The sequence below is a fragment of the Momordica charantia genome (assembly GCF_013281855.1).
Source record: "Momordica charantia cultivar OHB3-1 chromosome 1 unlocalized genomic scaffold, Mcharantia_2.0 BLBB01000001.1, whole genome shotgun sequence".
In the NCBI taxonomy this organism is placed as follows: Eukaryota; Viridiplantae; Streptophyta; class Magnoliopsida; order Cucurbitales; family Cucurbitaceae; genus Momordica; species Momordica charantia.
In genome coordinates this window covers 17,077,748-17,099,125 of record NW_028275157.1, presented here as the reverse complement: position 1 = coordinate 17,099,125, position 21,378 = coordinate 17,077,748, and the positions used below count along the sequence as shown (strand labels likewise).

Sequence of the window (21,378 nt, the reverse complement as noted above, 5' to 3'; positions counted from 1 at the left end):
GGACCAGATGCTCGTTTGAGTTTTTTGAACTGATACCATATTAATATTCATGGATTCCATCTCAAAATTAATTGATTTTGAGAAGGAGTAGTCCATGTCTATTAGGTACCTTATCTTTCCAAGGTGATGATTTTGTGAACTAGGAAAGTCAGCTGATTTGAAGTTTTTGGTGGAAGTTAAAAGGGGTTCCATTTTTTCAATATTATTACAAGAAACAACTTTTTATTCACTTATATAAGATGCATACATATATAAAAATGAGGCTTCATATAAAAGTACTCCAGGATAATATGGCGATATTATAATTAAAAAACAAAGTAGATTTTTGAACTAATTTGATGCAGATCAAACAATTTCTTCCATTACGAGCTAAAAAATTTGTCTATTCCTTTCAAGTAAAAAATACCAAATGATAGCTGCAACTACATTAAACTTTAAATTTGGCTTCGATGGGTTTGGTCCACAATCATTGTAGCCATTCTTCAATAAAAGCATCAACCTTTTGAGGTAACGGAATTTGTTGAGTGAAAGTATACATCAATCTATACGAAAGCTAAGATGCCAAAAAACATACCAAAAAATATGATTCAAAGATTCTGATTGAGCACTTCGCATTATTAGCGGACACCATTATACATGAAATTAAGGGTTCTTATGCAATACACATAGAAAATTATTTCAACAACACATATTTTATAATTTTGCACTGTGCCATATGAGCTGATGGAGAATCTATAAATCTATAAAAAGGCAAACAAAACAGCTTTTTTTTTTGGATCAAGAGTGGTAATATGCTTATTGACAGATAGTTGATAAACTAATGCATTTAATATTAAAAGTAGTGCAATTTAGAATGTCATGTTGTTTCCAGCTTGACGACTCCTTTTCTAAATTAAATCCCTATTATATTGTATTATTACAAGTGACTTGTTAGTTTAGAAGAAAAAAGAAAAGGTCCAACCTCGCAGAGCATACATATATAATGGCTTGTATTTATTAAGGATTTTCGTTTGAAATTGCAGATTTGATGCTTCAGGAAGGAAGCGATCTTACTGAAGTTCAATGGGTTGGCGATGGAGATTCATGGAGTAACTTCAATTACAAAGACTGGAACGGCTGCTAATAATAGCTACGCTCAATTTTTCTCTAATGAAGTACTTCTTTTATCAAAAAAAAAAAAAGAAAAAAAAGTTATCAATGTCCAAGATAAATAAAAGAACCCATCATAAAAATCATTTAAAACCTTATTCTAAAATTAAGCAACAAAAGGGGTGTTTATATCTTATTCTAAATCAAATAAATTTTCTCAAAATTTCAAATATATGGTGACATATTGTTTCATTTGTATGTGTGAGAAACTATGTGAAACCACTCAAATGGAAAGAAATAGTGAAAACATTATAATTAAAAGAAGGTGTGAACGATAAGAAACTTTGATTCTAGCCGGGAGTACAAATTTAAAGATTTAAAAAGAGAAACGAGAGCACTTCGGATTCGTTTGGTAATGTTCTTGTTTATGTTTTGGAACAAATTGAAAGTAGGAATAAGAAAAGAGAAACTAGTTTTGGTTGTTTCCAAAATTTTTTTTATAATTATGAGAATGTTCCCAAAAAAGGAGAAACAAGAAACAAAATTAGTTGAAAAATACTTAGATTTCTTAAAGAAAATTGGAAACGAGAATGTTACCAAATGAGCCCTTATTTGCTCAGCCAGAATCAAACTTTTCATCTATATCAGTGTGTGAACGTCTCTCTCAAGCAGTAGAAATGGGAGCACTTTCATTTAGCATCCTTATCTTTATATGTTTCTCGCATACCTTTTGAACGAATCACGTAGGTGTTTTCTTTTTTTATCTTTGAAAAAATAATTTTAGAAACTAAAATAAAATAAACATGCAAATCCGCCTTTAAATGAAAATAGGATTTAAACCTTAACCAAAACCCATAAATTTCGCATTCTTTTGTCATCTTTCACTTCACACATACACATCCATGAGAATTTAATTAGTTTCCCCCACAAACTCAAAACCAATAACACCGCACCTATTATACTGTTGAAACACAACAACAAACAACAAAAACTAACTTTATATAAAAAAAAAAAAAAAGTACCTAATCCCTGGGTTGAAAACTAAGAATTGATAGACATAAACTTATACGACTATTAGACGTAAGTGATAGATTAATAGATGTGATGCATGTGCAGGAAAATTGTGTTATATCATATCATTAGGCTTGTTTCTTCACAATTTCCTTTATATATCTTTCACATTTTTTAAAGGTATATTTGAATTATTAACCAAATTTCAAAAACAAAAAACAAATTTTTTAAAAGAAAGTTTGTAATAGGTGACAGATTTGCCATATTTCTAAATGTGACACAAGCTGAGGAATAAGATTTTTCAAGTATGACAATTGACAATTTTGTTGGGTAGGCGTTTATATCATTGATAGACGCGTATGTGTATCGTTGATATACACTAATAAACTTATATCACTATTAGACATAAGTGATAGACCATTTATAGGCTGATGGGGAGGAAAATTATGTTATATCTGCAAATCTTTTTAGCTTGGACTAAATTTCCTACTATTTTGGGCCAGATTATTATACATGCAACAACTCTTTTCAAAAAGTAGATATCAAATAAAAAAATATATAGATGAAAATAATGTTTACCTGCGGAGGCTAATTCCATCGTTTAAGAGAAACTGGGAGCCAATTAATGCCATAACCGGACTCAATGGTGTGGTAACAGCTTGAAAAACTGGACCCTTCTTCTTGATGACCCAGCATGATAGATAGTTTCCAATGCAGATCACAAAAATTCCCTGTAGTTAAGTCGTAGGCCATTATATTATTACAGTAGGTTTTGCAAAAAGAAATCGTAGAGAAGAGAGAAAGAAAGAGCTGGGAGATCCATATACGCAATAAAGAACAGCAATGAGGCGAATGTTCCAACCCAACTTCCATTTAGAAGGGTTTCTTTCCACTGCAATATATGGCCACAACAAATGACTGAAAACTGCTTGACAAGGTTTGTACACACGTTAACACAAGTGGAGATGTGCAACAAGTCTTTAGAACCAAAGCCTGAGAATGTGAATTAAGAAGAATGGCAGATATAGAAGTTGCAATTTGATGAGAAACTAATTTAAAGGATTGATTTTATTACCTGGAGGACAAACCAGAGACCAATTAAAATGGAGGCAGTGAGGAGCATAAAACAGCCAATATTCCATGTTTTGGTGGAAGAAAGATGAGATTTTTGGTGGGTTTGAAAAAGGTGATAATTGAAGATCAGTGGCTTCATATAAGCGGAGATGGGCAAGTCTTCACATATTTTTTATTTGCTTTGTGCCATATGAGCTAATAGAGAATCTAGCTACTAAATAATGTTATGATAAAAAATTAAAAAAAACCAAAGATCTAACTATGAAACAGTCCTTTATCTCCCCCAAAATTTATTTGTATAGGTACTTTCTCTTGATGAAATTTTATACTTGTTTTTTGTTATTCTACGAATAAAAGTAGTGGTAATATGCTTTTGATTGATACATAGTTGACAAACTAAATGCTTTTAATATTAAAAGTAGTGCAATCTTTAGAATGTCATGTTGTTTCCAGCTTGACGACTCCTTTTCCAATTACGAAGATTGGAAGGTCTGCTAATAGCTGTGCTCACGCAATTGCCCATAGAGCTTTTAAGTTCAGGAAGTTAGGAATTTTGACTCTTGTATTCCCCTTTAGCTGCACAATCTGGCTAAAAAAGGGACTTGATTTCTCTTTAATGAAGTGCTTCTTTTATTAAAAAAAAAAAAAAAAAAGTTGTCAATGTCTGACTTCTTCAATAGATCTACAATTTGGGGAGTGGGTAATGGCAGGTCTCTTTCTCATCACCGGACAGGGCAGGGACCCCTTTATAGAACTCTCCCTCATTTTTATGCCTTATCTCTATCCCATCATATATCTGTCCAGGAAGCGTGGCGATATTTTTCTTGGGACATATATCCTCGAAGGCCTCTGTTCACCCGAGAAGAAGAGCTCTGGAATTCACTATCATCCAATTTTGCTACCCCATCTGATCATTATGGTGACGACCGCCTAATATGGAAGCTATCCCACGACGGCATCTTTTCGCCCCCCTCCAATTTTTGACAGATTATGGGATCCACACTTGCCGAAGAAGTGCAAATTCTTCATCTGGTGTGTTATTCACCGAGGGATCAATACTCATGAGAAGCTCCAAGCTAGAATGCAGAATATGTATCTTAATCCTAGCATCTGCCACCTTTGCTGCTGTGATTTTGAAACCTTGGGATCATGTCTTTTTGCACTGCCCTTTCACGTCACAACTTTGGCACCGTCTTTTTGCTGTGTTCCATCTAATCCTGCCTCTCCAAGAACATATAGAAGCCTTCATTATGGAAGCCTTCTTCAATCCCTGTAGCAGTAAACGAAATACTCTTTAGTGTAATGCGGTGCTCGATCCTTTGGCTCGTCTAGTTGGAGCACAACAGCAGGTGCTTCACGGATTCCTCAAAGTCGGCCTCTATTTTGTGGGATGATATTATGGTTCTTGCATCAACATGGTACCATCTTTTGTAATTATGATATCTCTTTCCTTTCTTGTTTCTCACATACTTCTAATGAAATGGTTCCGATATCTTTTAAAAAGAAAAAATGTCTAAGATAAATAAAAGCGATTTTGACGACTAAGATGAAGCAACAATTTTAATGTCGTCCAATAATTTAACTTTTGATTTGGAAACTTCCATGAAGTGGTTATTCCTCCCCAACCAAATATTCCAAACAACATAACCAAAAACAGTTGGACCATATAATACATTTATGGGGAGAGATATTTAAGCATTTCTTTTTAAAATCTTTAAATTTGTGCTCCATGTCAGAATCAAAGTTTTCATTGCTGAGGGTGTGAATGTCTCTCTCTCAAGGAGGAGAAATGTGATTTGGGTTTATGGTTTTACCTCTCTCATTTGGTTCATTTGATCGCAAATTAAACAACAATCGCCTCTTTATATAAGTCTATAGATCAGCCGCTCATCTTTGGAAAAACATCAAAATAGCTGTTCTTCTAGATCGTCAAAATCTATTTTTTTTAAAAAAAAAAAATTATGACATATCTATCATCTCTCTTAACTCGAGTTCTTTATTTAGCCTCTTTTAAATAAAAAGGATTTAAACCTCTAAAACTAGAACCCATCAACTTCACAATCTTTTTCATCTTTCACTTGATCACACATACAAGTCCATGAGAGTTTAGTGTTCCCTACACTACACAGGGTGATCAATAGTTCATTTTACATTTATAAATGCTTAATACAACTCTGAGGTTACACAAAAGGCAACAAAATTTAAATGAGAAAAGAGATCACTTTAAAGTTTGTTTCAGATGTGAATTGCAATTTCCTTTTCTGGTGGATTTGAAACTGATTCCTGATTCTTACTTTCTGTATTGTCACAACTTTTTTCCTTGCTTTTCCCCCACAAAACACTATAAAGGCTCAAAACCAGTAACACCGCACCTATTATACTGTTAAAACACAACAACAAAACAAACAACAAACAATTAATAAAAACTTTATACAAAAAAGTATACCTAATCCATGGGTTGGAACTAATTTTGCGATTCTTTATTTAACAAAAGGTTCATACACTTTGCTATTTAAACATGACTTTCAAATTTTTTATATTCTAAAATTCTCTTATTAAATAGAATAACTTAGACCCATTGGATAGCATTTTCATTTTTCATTTTCTTTCTACTTTTAAAAATTATGTTTGCTTCCTCACAGTTCTTTAATATGCTTTAATTTTCACATTTCTTAAAGATACATTTGAATTCTTAATCAAATTTAAAAAACCAAAAAGAAAATTTGTAATATGGGTGATAGATGGATTTGCCAATATATTTGTAAATATTACATAAGGAATAAGATTTTTTGCAATTGACAATTTTGTAGGGTGGGCATCTACATCATTAATAGAAGTGTATGTCACTGATATACACTAATAAACTTATATCACTATTAGACATAAGTGATAGACCATTATAGACGAGATGGGCAGGAAAATTGTGTTATATGATCTACAAATGTTTTTAGCTTGTGCTAAATTTGCTATTATTTTTGGCCAAATTGTTACCTGTCCAACTACTCTTTTTAAAAAGCAGATATCAAACAAAAAAAAATACATAGATGAAAGTAATGTTTATCATGCAAGCATGTACCTGCCGAGGCTAACTCCATCGCTTAAAAGAAACTGGGAGCCGACTAGTGTCATAACAAGATTCAAAGGTGTGGTAACAGCTTGGAAAACTGGACCCTTCTCCTTGATGACCCAACATGATAGATAGTTTCCAATGCAGATCACAACAATTCCCTGCAGTAAAAGTTGTGTAGGCCGTTACAGGAGGTTTGCAAAAAGAAATAGTAGAACAGCAATTGAAGAAAACTGCTGTTCAACAAAAATTTTTAGTTCGTCGCTTAAAAAACGACGAAAAGAGTAACACATCACAAAGGAAGGGACGAAAGTGGTTTTTGTCACTTTTTAGGCCACAAAAATATATATCTTTCCATCCCTTACTTGAGCGACGAGCAAATCTTTTCGTCGCTGAATCCTATTTTTCTTGTAGCTAGAGGGAGAGAGAGAGGTCCATACACAATAAAGAACAGCAATGAGGCGAATGTCCCAACCCAGCTTCCACTGAGAAGGGTTTCTTTCCACTGCAATGGCCACAACAAATGACTGAATCGCACTTGACAAGGTTTGTCCACACGTTAACACAAGTGGAGACGGGCAAGTCTCCATTACCAAAGCCTGAGAATGTGTATATAGAACAGTGGCAGATATAGAAGTTGCAATTTGATGAGAAACTAAATTAAAGGGTTTATTTTATTACCTGAAGGACAAACCAGAAACCAATTAAAATGGAGGCTATGAGGAGCATAAAACAGCCAATAATCCATGTTTTGTTGGAATTAGAAAGATGAGATTTTTGGTGGGTTTGAAAAAGGTGATAATTGAAGAATGGCTTCATATAAGGGCCTTTGTAAAATGCAAGTACTGCAACTCCTGCAATGCACAGCAGTATGCCTCCAACCTTTGCCATCCCACTCGCCTTCCTCATGTTTACTTTCTCCATCCTGTCAACATATTGTAATTATAGGAGCCTTGATGAGTTGGCTTAAGCAAAACAAATGTATTCTTGCATTATAATTTATATATAGGATCATAGTTCAGGGGATGAATATAGATTCAGGTTGTAGAGCAGTGAGGAACATGAAACAAATCCCAAAACTTTGAAGGGAAAATCTTATTTAAGTATTTTTTTGAGTACTCTCTTTGACTACCCCAAACGGTGTAGTGACTCATGTGTGAAGGTGAGGTTTTGAAAGTTATAAAAGTTGCTCTTGTAATCCCCTCGTAGTAGTCCAGTTGGCAAGGACTATCCTGACTTAGAGGTGTTCGGACTTTCTGATGAGCTTAATACCAAAAACCTTTGGTGTCTCTCAGATCCGAGCCTTGAGGCGGGTGCAGGTACTTCTGGAAATAAGAGAGTAAAGCTCCGACTCTCTATTATAAAAAAAAATTGAAGTTGCTCTTGTAATATAAAATGACAAAAAAGGAACTACAAATTAAATCTACAAGGTACTACAATCACACAAGATATTTCCACACCTTCCACATCAGGTTATGATATTATCTGATTTTGGAGAAATTATTTGGTAGAGTTGGAACAATGTAACTGTCACAGTTCTACACTACTAGATCACTAGGGAACATTCTAACATGTGTTGAATAGTAAAGTTTCAAATTAAATATGGGCAGTGGTCACCCCACTACACTTTGTGTATCATTGACTGACTTTCCAATGGTATGATTATTATTTTTTAAACAAAAAAAGAAAAAGTAACATATTCTGTCAAAGCGAGAATAACTCTATGTTAATTGACATATATCTCCAATAAAGATGTTGTGAGTTTGATCTCCATCATATATGTTGTACTAAAAAAAATAAAACAGGTCATGATCTCTACTTTTAAAATTGAAAATCATGGTATTATGTTCTACTGAGTTCAATGCTTTCTAAAAGTCACACTAAAAACAAAATTGTTAAGCAAACATTCAGATATATTTGCATATCACTATTGATTTCAGTTTAGTTTTTAGTACCTAAAAATGAAAGCAAAGAAGAATGTGGTGACTGGAACAATGTTAAATGCTGCTGAGCCCAAAGTTGCAGATGTGTAATTAACGCCTATTCCATTAGCATTCAAAGTCAACGTCCTCCTGCAATTTTTGTATACAGAAATTAAATACTATGTAAAATGGATAATACCCTTAAAAAGATGTGTCTAATTCAGAGAATTAAAATCCTTATAATTGTACAAACCCCAGAAACGCCAGCATGAAGATCTTGCACACTTCACCGACTGATAAACAACTTACTTCTTTTCTACAATAATGATCCGTGGAAAAGGAAAACCAAAAAAAGGGTCAAAAGAGAGAGGAATTGAATATAGTTATGAATCCTAATTTAAATTTAGTATTTAATTACCTTTTGAAAATGATGGTAAGAGGCAGTTGGAGGAGAGTTCCAAGAGCTTGCCTGTAGAAAATGAAAATATAAGTGTTCATACCAGAAGCAAACGCAGCTTTTGACAAAATACTCATCCCAGCAAAAGTGATTTGGAAGATAATGGCAGCAAAATAAGGCTTGGTTTTTGACTCCATTCTCATGAATCCCAATTCTCTTCTCTTCCTTCTGCTGTGTGTGTTGTTTAAGTAAAATCAAACAGAACCAAAGCTCACCATTCAATAAAATATATAGGTGAAATACAATACAAGAATCTTCTTTTCATTTCAAGTAATTAATTTCCGCTTTGAGTGACTGTCCATTAAATTGCATATTTTAGTAACGCATTTAAATGTAATCTGAATGGCTCAGCCAAAGTGCATCTCCAACTTAAACCTACTTTTAACATTAAATATTCTTTTTGTCCACACAAAGATACAAAGTTGAAATTCTAGCATTTCTAACTGCAATAATGTAAGTTGTTTGTGCAACAAAGTACGGTCCTAACCGACCAGATTGAGATAGACCAAATGAGCGAGCTAAAGTACCAGAGCGAGCTGGAAGATTTTTAACTAGAATGGTCTGTACAAGGAGGCAAACACTCCGACGCTCAAGTCGATAAGAAGCTCGACCAAAGTGTTAAAACCAAGATAGAATCAGATACCAGGTTATAGAGTGGGGCCCATAATTTATAGGTTTGGGTGTCAGCATATCCGACCAGCGGTTGAGCATGTCAGATCGTTGCTATTTCTGTTGGAGATGGTCGTGCTTGATCGGGCGGAGTTAAGGCTCTAGCACACATTGATTTGGTTAAGTAAAGGTGGTCGTTCCTAGAGCAGATCAAGTCTATGAAAGTGCGCACCCAATTGGCTATTTTACTCTACCAATTCGGTCTCTCGAACCGTCTGGTTGTTGTCCATTCAATGTCCTCTACGTGGCAGTGCTTTTTTACCTCTCCAACATAAATTATACCAAACCCTCTAATTATAAAGAAGGTGAGAAACATACCTGGAAGAAGATAGGCCGGAGAAAGACACTCCAAGTTAGGGGAGATTTGGTTGACCAGGAAGAACCTCTATTTTAATGTTATCTCAAAGCTACAAAATAGATCTGTGAACTTCCATGAATAATCGGTTATTTCTCTTTAGCCACAGTTGCTATTAGACTGATACAAATGGGTTGCCCCGTCAAAACGTTATTCTTGCCATTTGAAGGAGAAAGATTCAAGCATTCCACAGTAATATTCTCAATGTATTAGTATACATCGAGAATACATAAGTCCAAAATAAATAAAATAGTACATCATTTAAAAAGGAAAAGAAAAAAAAAAGTTTAAAACATCCTAATCTTTCTCCCCCAACTTCCATACTTATTTTATTCTGGCTTCTAAATTAACTCTCAAATATGGTAAATTTTATTCCATTACTACTTAAAAATTCACTTTTTGTTCTTACTCTTAATTTTTCATTACTCGCTTAACAAAGAAAAATGTAAACAACTCTCAAACTTTGACACCTAGGGAAAAAAACTTCAAACAATAATTGTCTATACAGATTTCTGCATTTTTACAGATACCTCAAAATGATCAGCTTCCAGGCTTTGGGAAGACATGCAGATTTTGGCTTCGCAATGGTCCTCCAAAGCTCCCTTTTTTTTTGTAATCAGGATATTAGCACCATTTCCTTAAATTGGAACGCTTTTATTTAAGTCTGTTACCTTTTATGTATGTTTCTCATGTACTATTTTTAATGAGGGTCCTCATTTCCAATTATATATCTGTATATATATATATACACATATATTATATATATATGTCCATACAGAAGATATCTGCTCATCTCATTTCATAAATAAAAGAGGCATCTATATCAAGTTTCCGATAAATAATTTTGTGTAAACTTTAGAGACTAGGAAAAAATATTTAAATTAATTAAAAAAAAACAAATTGAGATTAAACAAAATTAAAAAGCAAAAAATTAGGTGAGAAAAGAGATGGATCACTTTGAGTGAGTGGAGCTCCATGAGTGGGAAAGGTGCAGATACAAAATAGGTTCAAAACCAACCTGATGTTCAACACAACCAAAAGATAATTATTATATATATACAATATGAAAAAGTATATATTATGTATGCATACAAAAGATTAAAGGCTAAATATATAAGTTAATTTAGTCTCTAATGGTGGGGTGTCTTTTCAATTTTTGTTCCTATTGTTTAAAGAGTTTCCAATTTAATTCTTTAAGTTTTAATGTATTTTTCAATTATATCACTTTTTGTGATTGAATACTAAAAAAAAAACAGCAAAAAATATTAAGTGAGAAAGGAGATGGCTTTCAATGAGTAGGGAGCTCCATGACTTTGGAAATGGAAGTTTGTTTCAAATGTTGATCTCCAATTTCCTTCTCTGGTGGAACTGAACCTGATTTGTCACTCTTACTTTCTGTATTACCATAACTCATTTCTGGAACTGAAACTGATTTGTCACTCTTACTTTCTGTATTACCATAACTCATTTCTTTGGTTTTCCCCCACAACACACTGTAAAGGCTCAAAACCAACAACATTGCACCTATTATACTGTCAAACACAACAAAGAAAAAGTTATATAAAAATGGGTTTTCTATATATATATGTATATTAAGGTTAAATTACAAATTTGATCTCTATGATTTGAAAATAGTTTCACTTTTGGCCCTATGGCGCTTTAGAAGCTTCAATTTGGCCTATGATTTAAGTTTCGTTCAATTTAGTCCCTAAATTGTGTTTTATACCCACCTGAACAACTCTCCTATTTTCTTCTAATTTTTACTCAGCAATCAATCTTAAGTCTTAACACAATCAACTACAAAAATTAGCCAAATTAGAAAACCTTAGCTAGTTGTCAATATGATGATGGTAGAGACAATCTAAAGTTTGACAAGATCCCAGGAGCTAAATTAAAACTTTTTAAACTATAGAGACTAAATTGAACCTAAACTCAAATATTAGAGACGACCAATTGAAACTAATCCCAAATCATAAGAACAGAATGTATAATTTAACAAAAGAAATTTAACAAGAGGTTCACATATAATAATTAGTAAAAAATCATTATTCCTTCCTATATATATAAAATGACATCCAAATAGTCCTAACAATCTATTTCCCTTTTCCTTCTTTTACAAATTATTATAAATATAGTCTTGATTATTTTATCAAACAAGAGTTTCATGAAATAATGCAATAATAAAGTACTTAAAAGCCAAACTAGCTTTTACCTTCCCAAGCTAACTCCATCGTCTAAAAGAAATTGGGAGCCAACTATTGTCATAACCAGATTCAAGGGTGTGGTCACAGCTTGGAAAACTGGACCCTTCTTCTTGATGACCCAACATGATAGATAGTTTCCAATGCAGTTCACAATAATTCCCTGTAGTAAGTTGTAGGCCATTGCAATGTAGGTTTTGCAAAATGAAAGATTAGAAGAGAGAAAAAGAGAGAGATCCATACACAATAAAGAATAGAAATGAGGCTAATGTTCCAACCCAGCTTCCATTCAGAAGGGTTTCTCTCCACTGCAATGGCCACAACAAATGACTGAATCGCACTTGACAAGGTTTGTCCACACGTTAACACAAGTGGAGACGGGCAAGTCTCCATTACCAAAGCCTGAGAATGTGTATATAGAACAGTGGCAGATATAGAAGTTGCAATTTGATGAGAAACTAAATTAAAGGGTTTATTTTATTACCTGAAGGACAAACCAGAGACCAAGTAAAATGGAGGTTATGAGGTGCATAAAACAGCCAATAATCCATGTTTTGTTGGAAGAAAGATGAGATTTTTGGTGGGTTTGAAAAAGGTGATAATTGAAGAATGGCTTCATATAAGGGCCTTTGTAAAATGCAAGTACTGCAACTCCTGCAATGCACAGCATTATGCCTCCAACCTTTGCCATCCCACTTGCCTTCCTCAAGTTTACTTTCTCCATCCTGTCAACATAGTAATTATAGGAGCCTTGATGGGTTGAGTTAAGCCAAACAAATATATCTTACATTATAATTTATAAATAGGATCATAGTCAGGTGATGAATATAGATCTAGGTTGTAAAACAGTGAGCTAGGAACATGTAAAATCCAAAACTTTGAAGAGAAATCTTAGTTAAATATTTCTTTTGAGTACTCTCTTTGACTACTCCAAATGGTGTAGCGACACATGCGTGTGAAGGTGAGGTTTTGAAAGTTATTAAAGGTGTTCTTGTAAGCCCCAAGTAACAGTTCAGTTTGACAAAAGCTCAAGAGTCTCTTAGTCATATATTGGCTTAGAGGTCTTAGATTCGAACCTTCTGGTGAGTTTAATACCAAAAACTTTTGATGTCTCTCAGATGTGGGCCTTAGATGGGTGTGGGTATCCCTGGGTATTGCTCCCCGTTATCAAAAAAAAAAAAAAAAAAAGGTATGGTTGATGTTTCTATACTCTCGGTTACAGTTACACTAGATCACTAGGTACATTCTAACATGTGATGAATAGTAAAGTTTCAAATTAAATATGGGCAGTGGGCACCCCAATACATTTTGTGTATCATTGAGGACTTCCCAGAAGATCAAAAGGGTATGATTATCATTTTTTAAACAAGAAAAAGGTAACATGTTTTCTCTCTACTTTTTAAAATTGAAAATCATGGAGCTATTGGTGCCATCCTTTGGAATATTTGGTTGGAGAGAAACAACCGAATCTTTGGGGACATTTATAAATCTCTAAATAGTTTATAAGAGGATATTATTGTCTCTGCATCTACATGGTCCTCAAAATCAAGTCTATTTTGTAATTACAATATATCTACTATTTCTCTCAATTTGAGTGCTTTCATCTAGGTCTCCTCTTTGGTACGTATGTCTCTCACATACTTTTAACGAAATATGGTACCTCTTCTTCTAAAAAGATTGAAAATCATGTGGTAGGGAATTATGGTCTACTGAGTTCAATGCTTTTTAAAAGTCACACTAAAAATAAAATTGTTAAGCAAACAATCAGATATATTTGCATATCACTATTGATTTCAGTTCAATTTTAGTACCTAAAAATAAAAGCAAAGAAGAACGTGGTGACAGGAACACAGTTAAATGCTGCCGAGCCCAAATTTGCAGATGTGTAATTAACGCCTATTCCATTAGCATTCAAAGTCAGCGTTCTCCTGCAATTTTTGTATACATAAAATAAATTAAATACTATTTACAATAGATGATACCATAAAAAGATGTTCAATTAATTCAGAGAATAAAAAAACTTAAAAAATTGTACAAACCCCAGAAAGGCCAGCATGAAAATCTTGCACACCTCCCCAAATGATAAACATCTTACTTCTTTTCTACGATAATAATCCAGGCAAAAGGAAAGCAAAAAAATAGGTTAAAAGAGAGAGGAATTAAATATAGTTAACTTATGAACCCTAATTTAAATTTTGTTTTTACCTTCTGAAAATGATGGTAGGAGGCAGTAGGAGGAGAGCTCCAAGAGCTTGCCTATAGAAAATGAAAATATAAGAGTTCATACCATAAGAAAAGGCAGCTTTTGACAAAATACTCATCCCAGCAAAAATGATTTGGAAGATAATGGCAGCAAAATAAGGTTTGGTTTTTGACTCCATTCTGATGAATCCCAATTCTCTTTTCTTGCTTCTGCTGTGTGTGTTGTTGTTTGAGTAAAAATCAAACAGAAGCAAAGCTCACCATTCAATAAAATATATATATATATATATAGGTAAATACAATACAAGAATCATCCTTTTCATTTCAAGTAATTAATTTCCACTTTGAGTGACTCTCCTTTAAATTGCATATTATAATAATGCATTTAAATGTTATCTGAATGGCTCAGCCAAAGTGAAACTCCAACTTAAGCCTTCTTTTTTTTCGAAAAAGGAAACCACTTCATTGATGAGATAGTATGCGAGGGACGTATACAAAAGAGATGAGGCTTAAATAAAAGAACTTCAATGTAATGGTGGTTTCATCATAATTACAAAATTGGAAAGATTTTGATGACCATCGTGATGCAGAGATTTTAATATTCTTCCAAAGGCTAGCAGATGATTTCGAAGAGTCAGAAAAAATTCTCCCATTACGCTCCAGCCAGATGTGCCACAAGCCGTTGCACCACAAGATATTTCTTTTAGATAGAGGTAGCACCAGAGACTCCTTTATAAAGAGGTCAATGAGTAAAGGGAGCACCATATTCACATGGAAGGTATCAAAAAGTCGATACCAAATAGAAGTTGAGTGGGAACAGTGAAGGAAAATATGATCCATAGTCAGCTGCCATATGACACAGAGATCAGCACCTATTTGGATTGATGCAAAGAGATGGGTTGCGCACTTGTAACTTGTCATGTGTGTTTAGTGCTCGGTGAGAGAGCACCATATAAAAGTAGGCTTAAATCTCGTGTGGAACAGAAGGGTACAAATTTAAGCCTACTTTTAATATCAAATATTCTTTTTGTCCAAAGAAAGATACAAAGTTGAAAAACTCTAGTATGTTTAACTGCAATAATATAGGATGGTGAGAAACATACCTACAAAAGAAGAGGTTAGAGAAAGACACTCCAAGTGAGGGGCAGAGATTTGGTTGACCAAGACGAAGCCTCTATTTTGACGTCATCTCAGAATTATGAAATAGTCCATGAATAATCGGTTATTTCTCTTCAACCACAGTTGCCATGTACGACTGATTCAAAGGCGTTGTTCCATTAAAACGTTCTTGCTATTTGAAGAAGAGATATCCAAGCATTCCACACTAATATTCTCAATGTGATTAGGATACGTTGAGAACACATGAGTCCAAAATAAATAAAAGAATATGTTGGAGCTCGAAATTGCTGAGCTCGGATGTAACGTAGATCGGAAGGATGAACTACGGCCAACTGCCTAACACCTTCCCCAAAACACTCTTGAGACCTGCAAAACAAAGTTAACACTCCGACGAGCAAGTCAGTTCTAGTCCGAGCTAACTTGTCGAGTCTATCTAGTATTGCGTACCTTGCGTTTAAGGCTAAGGTTTCTATTCATAGAAACTGGGCCCGACAAGAACTCTGACACACCCTAAAAATACGGGGTGTTGTCGGGTTCGGAAGAGACACGTTTACGGACTCCGCCTAGGTCGGCTCGTCCTTTTAGCTCGGATCGTAACCGCTGACCTGAACAACCTTAGGAAAATTTCTAATTTCATCCGCACGTCAAATTGACTTACCTCTCTGATTATGACACGTGGCAGGTCCAAATTCGCATCGAACAGAATACATCAAAAGAAGAAAGAAAAAAGTTTAAGACATCCTAAGCTTTCTCCCAACTTTCATACTTATTTTATTTCGGTTTCTAAAAATAACTCTCAAATGTGTTACTTTTATTCTATTACTACTTAAAAACTCATTTTAGTTCTTACTCTTATTCTTCCATTACTCGTTTAACAAAGAGAAATGTAAATCAGTTTCAAACTTTGACACCTAGACAAAAAAACGTCAAAACAATATTTGTCTATACAGTAGATATTTGCTCATATCAAGTTTCTAATAAATAATTTGATGTGTAAATTAACTTTAGAGACTAGGAAAATATTTTTAAAATTAATTACAAAAACAAATTGATTTTAAACAAATTAAAAAGCAAAAAATTAAGTGAAAAAAGAGATGGATGACTTTGAGTGAGTGGAGGGAGCTCCATAAGTGGGAAAGGGAAGGTCCAGTGCAGATATGACGTGGAATTTCCTTTTAACACAACCAAAAAATAATTAGGGATGGTTGTAAATATATCAAAAATATTTAGTAAAATTAGTAAAATAGTAATCACATTTAGTTTATTCAAATATAACACTTTTTTTTAAATGGAAATTCAATTTTAAAATGACAACTTTACCGAAATGATTTACATCTGTAATAATATATCTGTAATATATCTTACTATTTATATATATATATATATATATATACACACGTGATATACTACTGATATGAGTATCTGATATACTTTACAATATGTATGTGATATACATCTAATGTACTACTGATATGAGTGTCTGATATACTACTGATATGATTATCTGATACATTAATGATATAAGTGAAAATTATTGCTATATTTAAAATTTTAAAAAACATGTGACATATTTTGAAATACATAAAAGATATTTCCTACCCACTATAATTTTCCAAATAATTATTATATATACACAATACACATTAAAAAAAATTATGTATGCATATAAAGGATTAAATGCTAATAATAATATATGTTAATTTAATCCCTAATGTTGGGGTATTTTTTCAATTTTGTTCCTCTTGCAATTTCAATTTAAATTTAGTTCCTTATATTTTAATGCATTTTTCAATTATATCATTTTTTCGTGGTTGCTAACTATAAATTTAGTTGATATAAATTTAAAAGAGATATTAGGCTACTTACAACATGAAAAAGCAAAATGTCTACCAAACTTCTTAGAATTTTGGAGAAGAAATTAATTATTATTTCAAAAGGTTAAAAGAAAAAATTAAGAATTTGGACATCACAAATAAATTGTAGAAAAGTAAAACCCATCAATTTCCTTCGAGATGTCTCTTTCCCTCTTCACATATGCATCCATAAGAGTTTCCGCTACGAACTTTTATTCTTTTAGTTGTTCTAAAAACGAGATTTAAATCACAATATAGCTCAACCATTCGAACTATACTAATATTTTTAAACTAGAAATACCAGGTATGGTTCATTTGATTATATATTTTCGTGAATTATTGCTATTACATGCTTTTGGGCATATTTAATCTTCCTACTACACCCTAAAACATAACATTCCCTCAAATTTTGGAAACACTAATACTATATATCATTGGACTCACAACAAACTTAGGTTAAAAAACAGGGAAGCAATTTCCTCAACACTTAGAAGCTGAAATGGAAGTTTGGTTGAGCTGTGAATCTTCAATTTCCTCTTTTGCTGCAACTGGTAATTGGCTGCTATTCTGTGTATCACCACAATTCCTTTCTTTGCTTTGCCCCCATAAAACACTGTAAAGGCTCAAAATCAACAATATGGCACCTATTATACTGTTCAAAACAAAACAAACAGAAACAAAACTCGATTATATATATAAAAGATTAAATATACCATAATTTATCAGACTTTAGAGTGAAATTCATTTAAATGTTTTTATACCTTCCCAAGGATGTTCCATCACTTAAAAGAAATTGCGAACCAATGATGGTAACAATGAGATTTAATGGCGTGGTTGCAGCTAGAAAAACTGGACCCTTCTTCTTGATAACCCAACATGATAAGTAGTTCCCCAAGCTAATCACAAGAATTCCCTATGCCCAGTAAGTTGTAATACAGAACAAATTACATTCAGATTAGGTATCAACTTTCAATTTTACAAAATTTAGGACTCGTTTGGTAACGTTGATAGAAAAATGTATTGCATGGTTCAAATCTCTAAGAATTCAAGTAGGATATAAAACAATCTTTATTTATGTGATGAGAAACTGGTTTTGGTTGTTTCCAAAATTTCTATACATGAGAATCTTCCCAAAAAAGAAAAACAAGAAACAAAGTTAGTTTAAAAATAGTTAGATTTTTTAACAAAATTGGAAATTTATAACCTAATTACAGGGAAAACTTTATCAAGGTCCCGCTCGAGAATAATTTTCTTTAAAGTTTTCTATTTTTAAAAATATTATGTTTGCTTCCTCGTAATTTTTCTTTTTCTTTTCAATGTTTTTCATCATGTTTAAAAATGCATTTAAACTCTTAGTCAAATTTTAAAAATATAATTAGTTTTCAAATTTTGGTTGGGATGATTTTTAAAATTTGAAATTATTATTTATAGCTTAATTTAAAAAAAAATGATATATCGAAAATTAAAAATAAAGTAAAATAGTTCTCAAATGGAGATTTAAGCAACAATACTTATTTCATTTTGTTCCAACATAGGATATGAATAATAGTGGGTGTGTGAGATATTATCTTTAGACTTTAGTATTCTTTTTTTGAACACGATTAAATTTTTAATAAGTAGGAGAGAGAAACTTAGAAAGAGAATACTTTTGTTTTTCTATTTCTCATAAAATTAAAGAGCTATCAAATTTTAAATAGCTAACATAAAGATAGATCCTAACGTGAAGATAGATCCTAATGAGGTAATTAAGTACTTTTATGAGAATGAGCATAACCGAATTTTCTTTTCTTCTTCGTTCTGCCCTTAATTATTATAATTTAGAGACAAAAAGAGAGAAAAAAGAGAAGAGTGAGAGAGATGATACGCAATAAAGAACAGCAATGAGGCCAATGTTCCAACCCAACTTCCATTGAGAAGGGTCTCTTTCAACTGCAATGGCCACAATAAACAACTGAAAACTGCTTGACAAGGTTTGTCCACACGTTAACACAAGAGGGGAAGGGCAAGTCTTCATAATCAAAGCCTGAAAAATACAACACACAAATTAAAAATGGGAGCAAAGAAAGAAGTTTGTTGCAGTTTGACAAATATCATATAATATATAATTAGGGAACTAAAAGAGTCCATTTTGTAACATTTCCGCTCCTTGTTTCTCATTTCCAATTTTGTTAAGAATCAGTTTCTTGTTTTTCATTTTTTAGAAACATTCTCAAAATGATATAGTAGTTTTAGAAACAACAAGAACAAGTTTCTTGATTCGTATTCTCATTTATAATTTATTATAGTTTTACCGTACTTGAATTCATGGGTGTTGGAGGCCATACAATTCATATTTCTTTATTACAGACGAGGAAACAGAAACAAGTAATAGAAATGTTATTAAGGGTAAATTGAACTGATGACAAGATGAATTTACCTGAAGGACGTACCACAAGCCTGCTGAAGTAGAAGAAATGAGGAACATAAAGCAACCAAGAACCCAATTTTTGTGAGGAGAGGCATGAGATTGGGAATGGGAATGAGTTTCAAAAAGGTGATAATTGAAGAGTGGGTTCATGAAAGGGCCTTTGTAAAATGCAAGTACTAAGATCCCTGAAACGCACAGCATTAACCCTCCTACCTTTGCCATTCCACTTGCTTTCCCCACCTTCACTTTCTCCATCTTGTCTCAACATGTATCCGAATCCGAGTATAGTTCAGTAGATAAAATACTTATTATCTATTCTAATAAAAAATCGATGGTTCAATTCCTACCCACAGTTAGAACTCAAACAAAAGAAAAATAATAATAAGGTAATTAAGTGTTAGAGTACTACATCACTTTTGTAGTAGTTTTTTTAAAAAAAAAAAAAACACAAAGTATACGAATAATTGCTAAAATGGAAGATGATGGCATGATGGAGCTAGCGCGAATTTTAACCATGTTTCTCCAATTAGACAAAGTGATACAAAAAGTTTGCAATTGATTGGAAGTGGACGACATAATAATGCAAATTGGTAAACTGTCTCCAACATTATTTGTGTCCTTCGCTAGCTTTGTCATCAATTTTCAGCCAATTAAACTAATTTTTTAGAGATCTTGGGGAGTTATTAGGAGTCTAAGGGTGTGTTTGGAAGTAATTTTGAATATAGTTAAAATCACTTTTACCGTTGTCAAAATCACTTCCTTCTAAATTGATATGTTTGACAAATTCAAAAAATTGATATGTTTGACAAATTCAAAAATTGATTTTATAAAAGTTTAAAAATTACTTTAAATTAATTTTTAAGGCATCAAATCGAATGATGATTTTAGAAAATCAATTATACTTAAATCTCTTTTTTCAAAATTATTCATTCTAATCACTACTCCCTGACACTTACCCTGTATGAGTTGTACTATTCGTCGTGTTTAACCTGCAACTTCACGAGTTATCGGTTTTCTTCCCTACCAACGTATGAATTTCAAATTCTCTCTTTGAATTACAGGAGAAGAATGTGGAGTGGTACCTTAGAAGAACAGCAAACAAGAATGTGGTAACAGGAAGACAATTAAATGCTGCAGCACCCAAAATTGCAGTTGTGTAATTAACACCTAACGCATAAGCAATCAAAACCAACGTCCTCCTGCACTTTTTGTATACATAAAACAATGGAAAAGATCTTCCAGAGAAGGGAAAAAAACCCAATTTTAGAGAAGAAAAATACTTATAATTGTTCAAATTACCCTATCAAGGCCAGCATGAAAATCTTGCAAATCTCCCCAAGTGATAAACGTGCTACTTCTTTTCTACAATCCATGAAGAAGGAATAATCAAATTTTGAGCTTTTCAAGAACTTCTCTTTTTTTCTAAAACAGAATCGTTACCGGACAAACCCGAATGAATTTAGTTACCTTTTGAAAAAAATGGTGGGAGGGAGTAGGAAGAGAATTCCAAAAGCTTGCCTGTAGAAAATGAAGATATAGTTATTCATACCAGAAGCAAAGGCAGCTTTTGATAACATGCTCATTCCAGCATAAGTGATTTGGACAATAATGGCAGCAATTAAAGGCTTCTTTGAATCCATTCTCGTAATGAATTTCCTTCTGTTGTTTGTTGTTTAACTATATATATAACCAACAACAAAGACATTCACTATTCAACAAAAAGAAAATAGCCAAATAAAAGCATCTGCCTTTTAAATTTTTGATCTTAATAAAAGTAGATTTTTCTGCATCACATGTGTTGTTGATGATTGATCAGTTGAAATTCAATCGTTAGTGGTTTGCTCTCCAATTTCTATTTTCTTTAGAAATTTCAGTCTTTTTTTTTTTAAGAATACTGTCAATTCTATGGATAAAAATCAAATCTAGGACTCAAGAATTTATGAATGTTTTGA

General features: G+C 32.9%; 3 protein-coding genes across 4 annotated transcripts; all 3 read right to left on the bottom strand.

The window, feature by feature from the left end:
- Positions 1 to 5,152: 5,152 nt before the first annotated feature.
- LOC111005600 (WAT1-related protein At5g64700) lies at positions 5,153 to 8,765 on the bottom strand. Its single transcript, XM_022277161.2, has 7 exons — positions 8,582 to 8,765; positions 8,417 to 8,479; positions 8,197 to 8,313; positions 6,923 to 7,166; positions 6,682 to 6,840; positions 6,251 to 6,402; positions 5,153 to 5,554 (listed from the first exon to the last, which is right to left on the bottom strand). The coding sequence occupies exons 1-7, from the start codon at positions 8,761 to 8,763 to the stop codon at positions 5,410 to 5,412; spliced, it is 1,062 nt and encodes a 353-aa protein (XP_022132853.1). The 5' UTR covers positions 8,764 to 8,765; the 3' UTR covers positions 5,153 to 5,409.
- A 2,167-nt stretch (positions 8,766 to 10,932) lies between these two features.
- Positions 10,933 to 14,741, bottom strand: LOC111005599 (WAT1-related protein At5g64700). 2 transcript variants are annotated; one of them, XM_022277158.2, is made up of 8 exons: positions 14,602 to 14,741; positions 14,051 to 14,101; positions 13,885 to 13,947; positions 13,657 to 13,773; positions 12,330 to 12,570; positions 12,089 to 12,247; positions 11,857 to 12,008; positions 10,933 to 11,176 (listed from the first exon to the last, which is right to left on the bottom strand). In XM_022277158.2, exons 1-8 carry the CDS (start codon positions 14,625 to 14,627, stop codon positions 10,933 to 10,935), a joined length of 1,053 nt encoding a protein of 350 aa, XP_022132850.1. In that variant the 5' UTR covers positions 14,628 to 14,741. The 2 variants fall into 2 exon arrangements, with proteins under 2 accessions (XP_022132850.1, XP_022132849.1); XM_022277157.2 differs by lacking the exon at positions 14,602 to 14,741 and having other exon boundaries at positions 14,051 to 14,542.
- Positions 14,742 to 17,260: 2,519 nt separating this feature from the next.
- LOC111005602 (WAT1-related protein At5g64700) lies at positions 17,261 to 21,099 on the bottom strand. Its single transcript, XM_022277164.2, has 8 exons — positions 20,894 to 21,099; positions 20,726 to 20,788; positions 20,509 to 20,625; position 20,383; positions 19,436 to 19,681; positions 18,884 to 19,042; positions 17,781 to 17,932; positions 17,261 to 17,671 (listed from the first exon to the last, which is right to left on the bottom strand). The coding sequence occupies exons 1-8, from the start codon at positions 21,064 to 21,066 to the stop codon at positions 17,500 to 17,502; spliced, it is 1,083 nt and encodes a 360-aa protein (XP_022132856.1). The 5' UTR covers positions 21,067 to 21,099; the 3' UTR covers positions 17,261 to 17,499.
- Between the last annotated feature and the right edge of the window lie 279 nt (positions 21,100 to 21,378).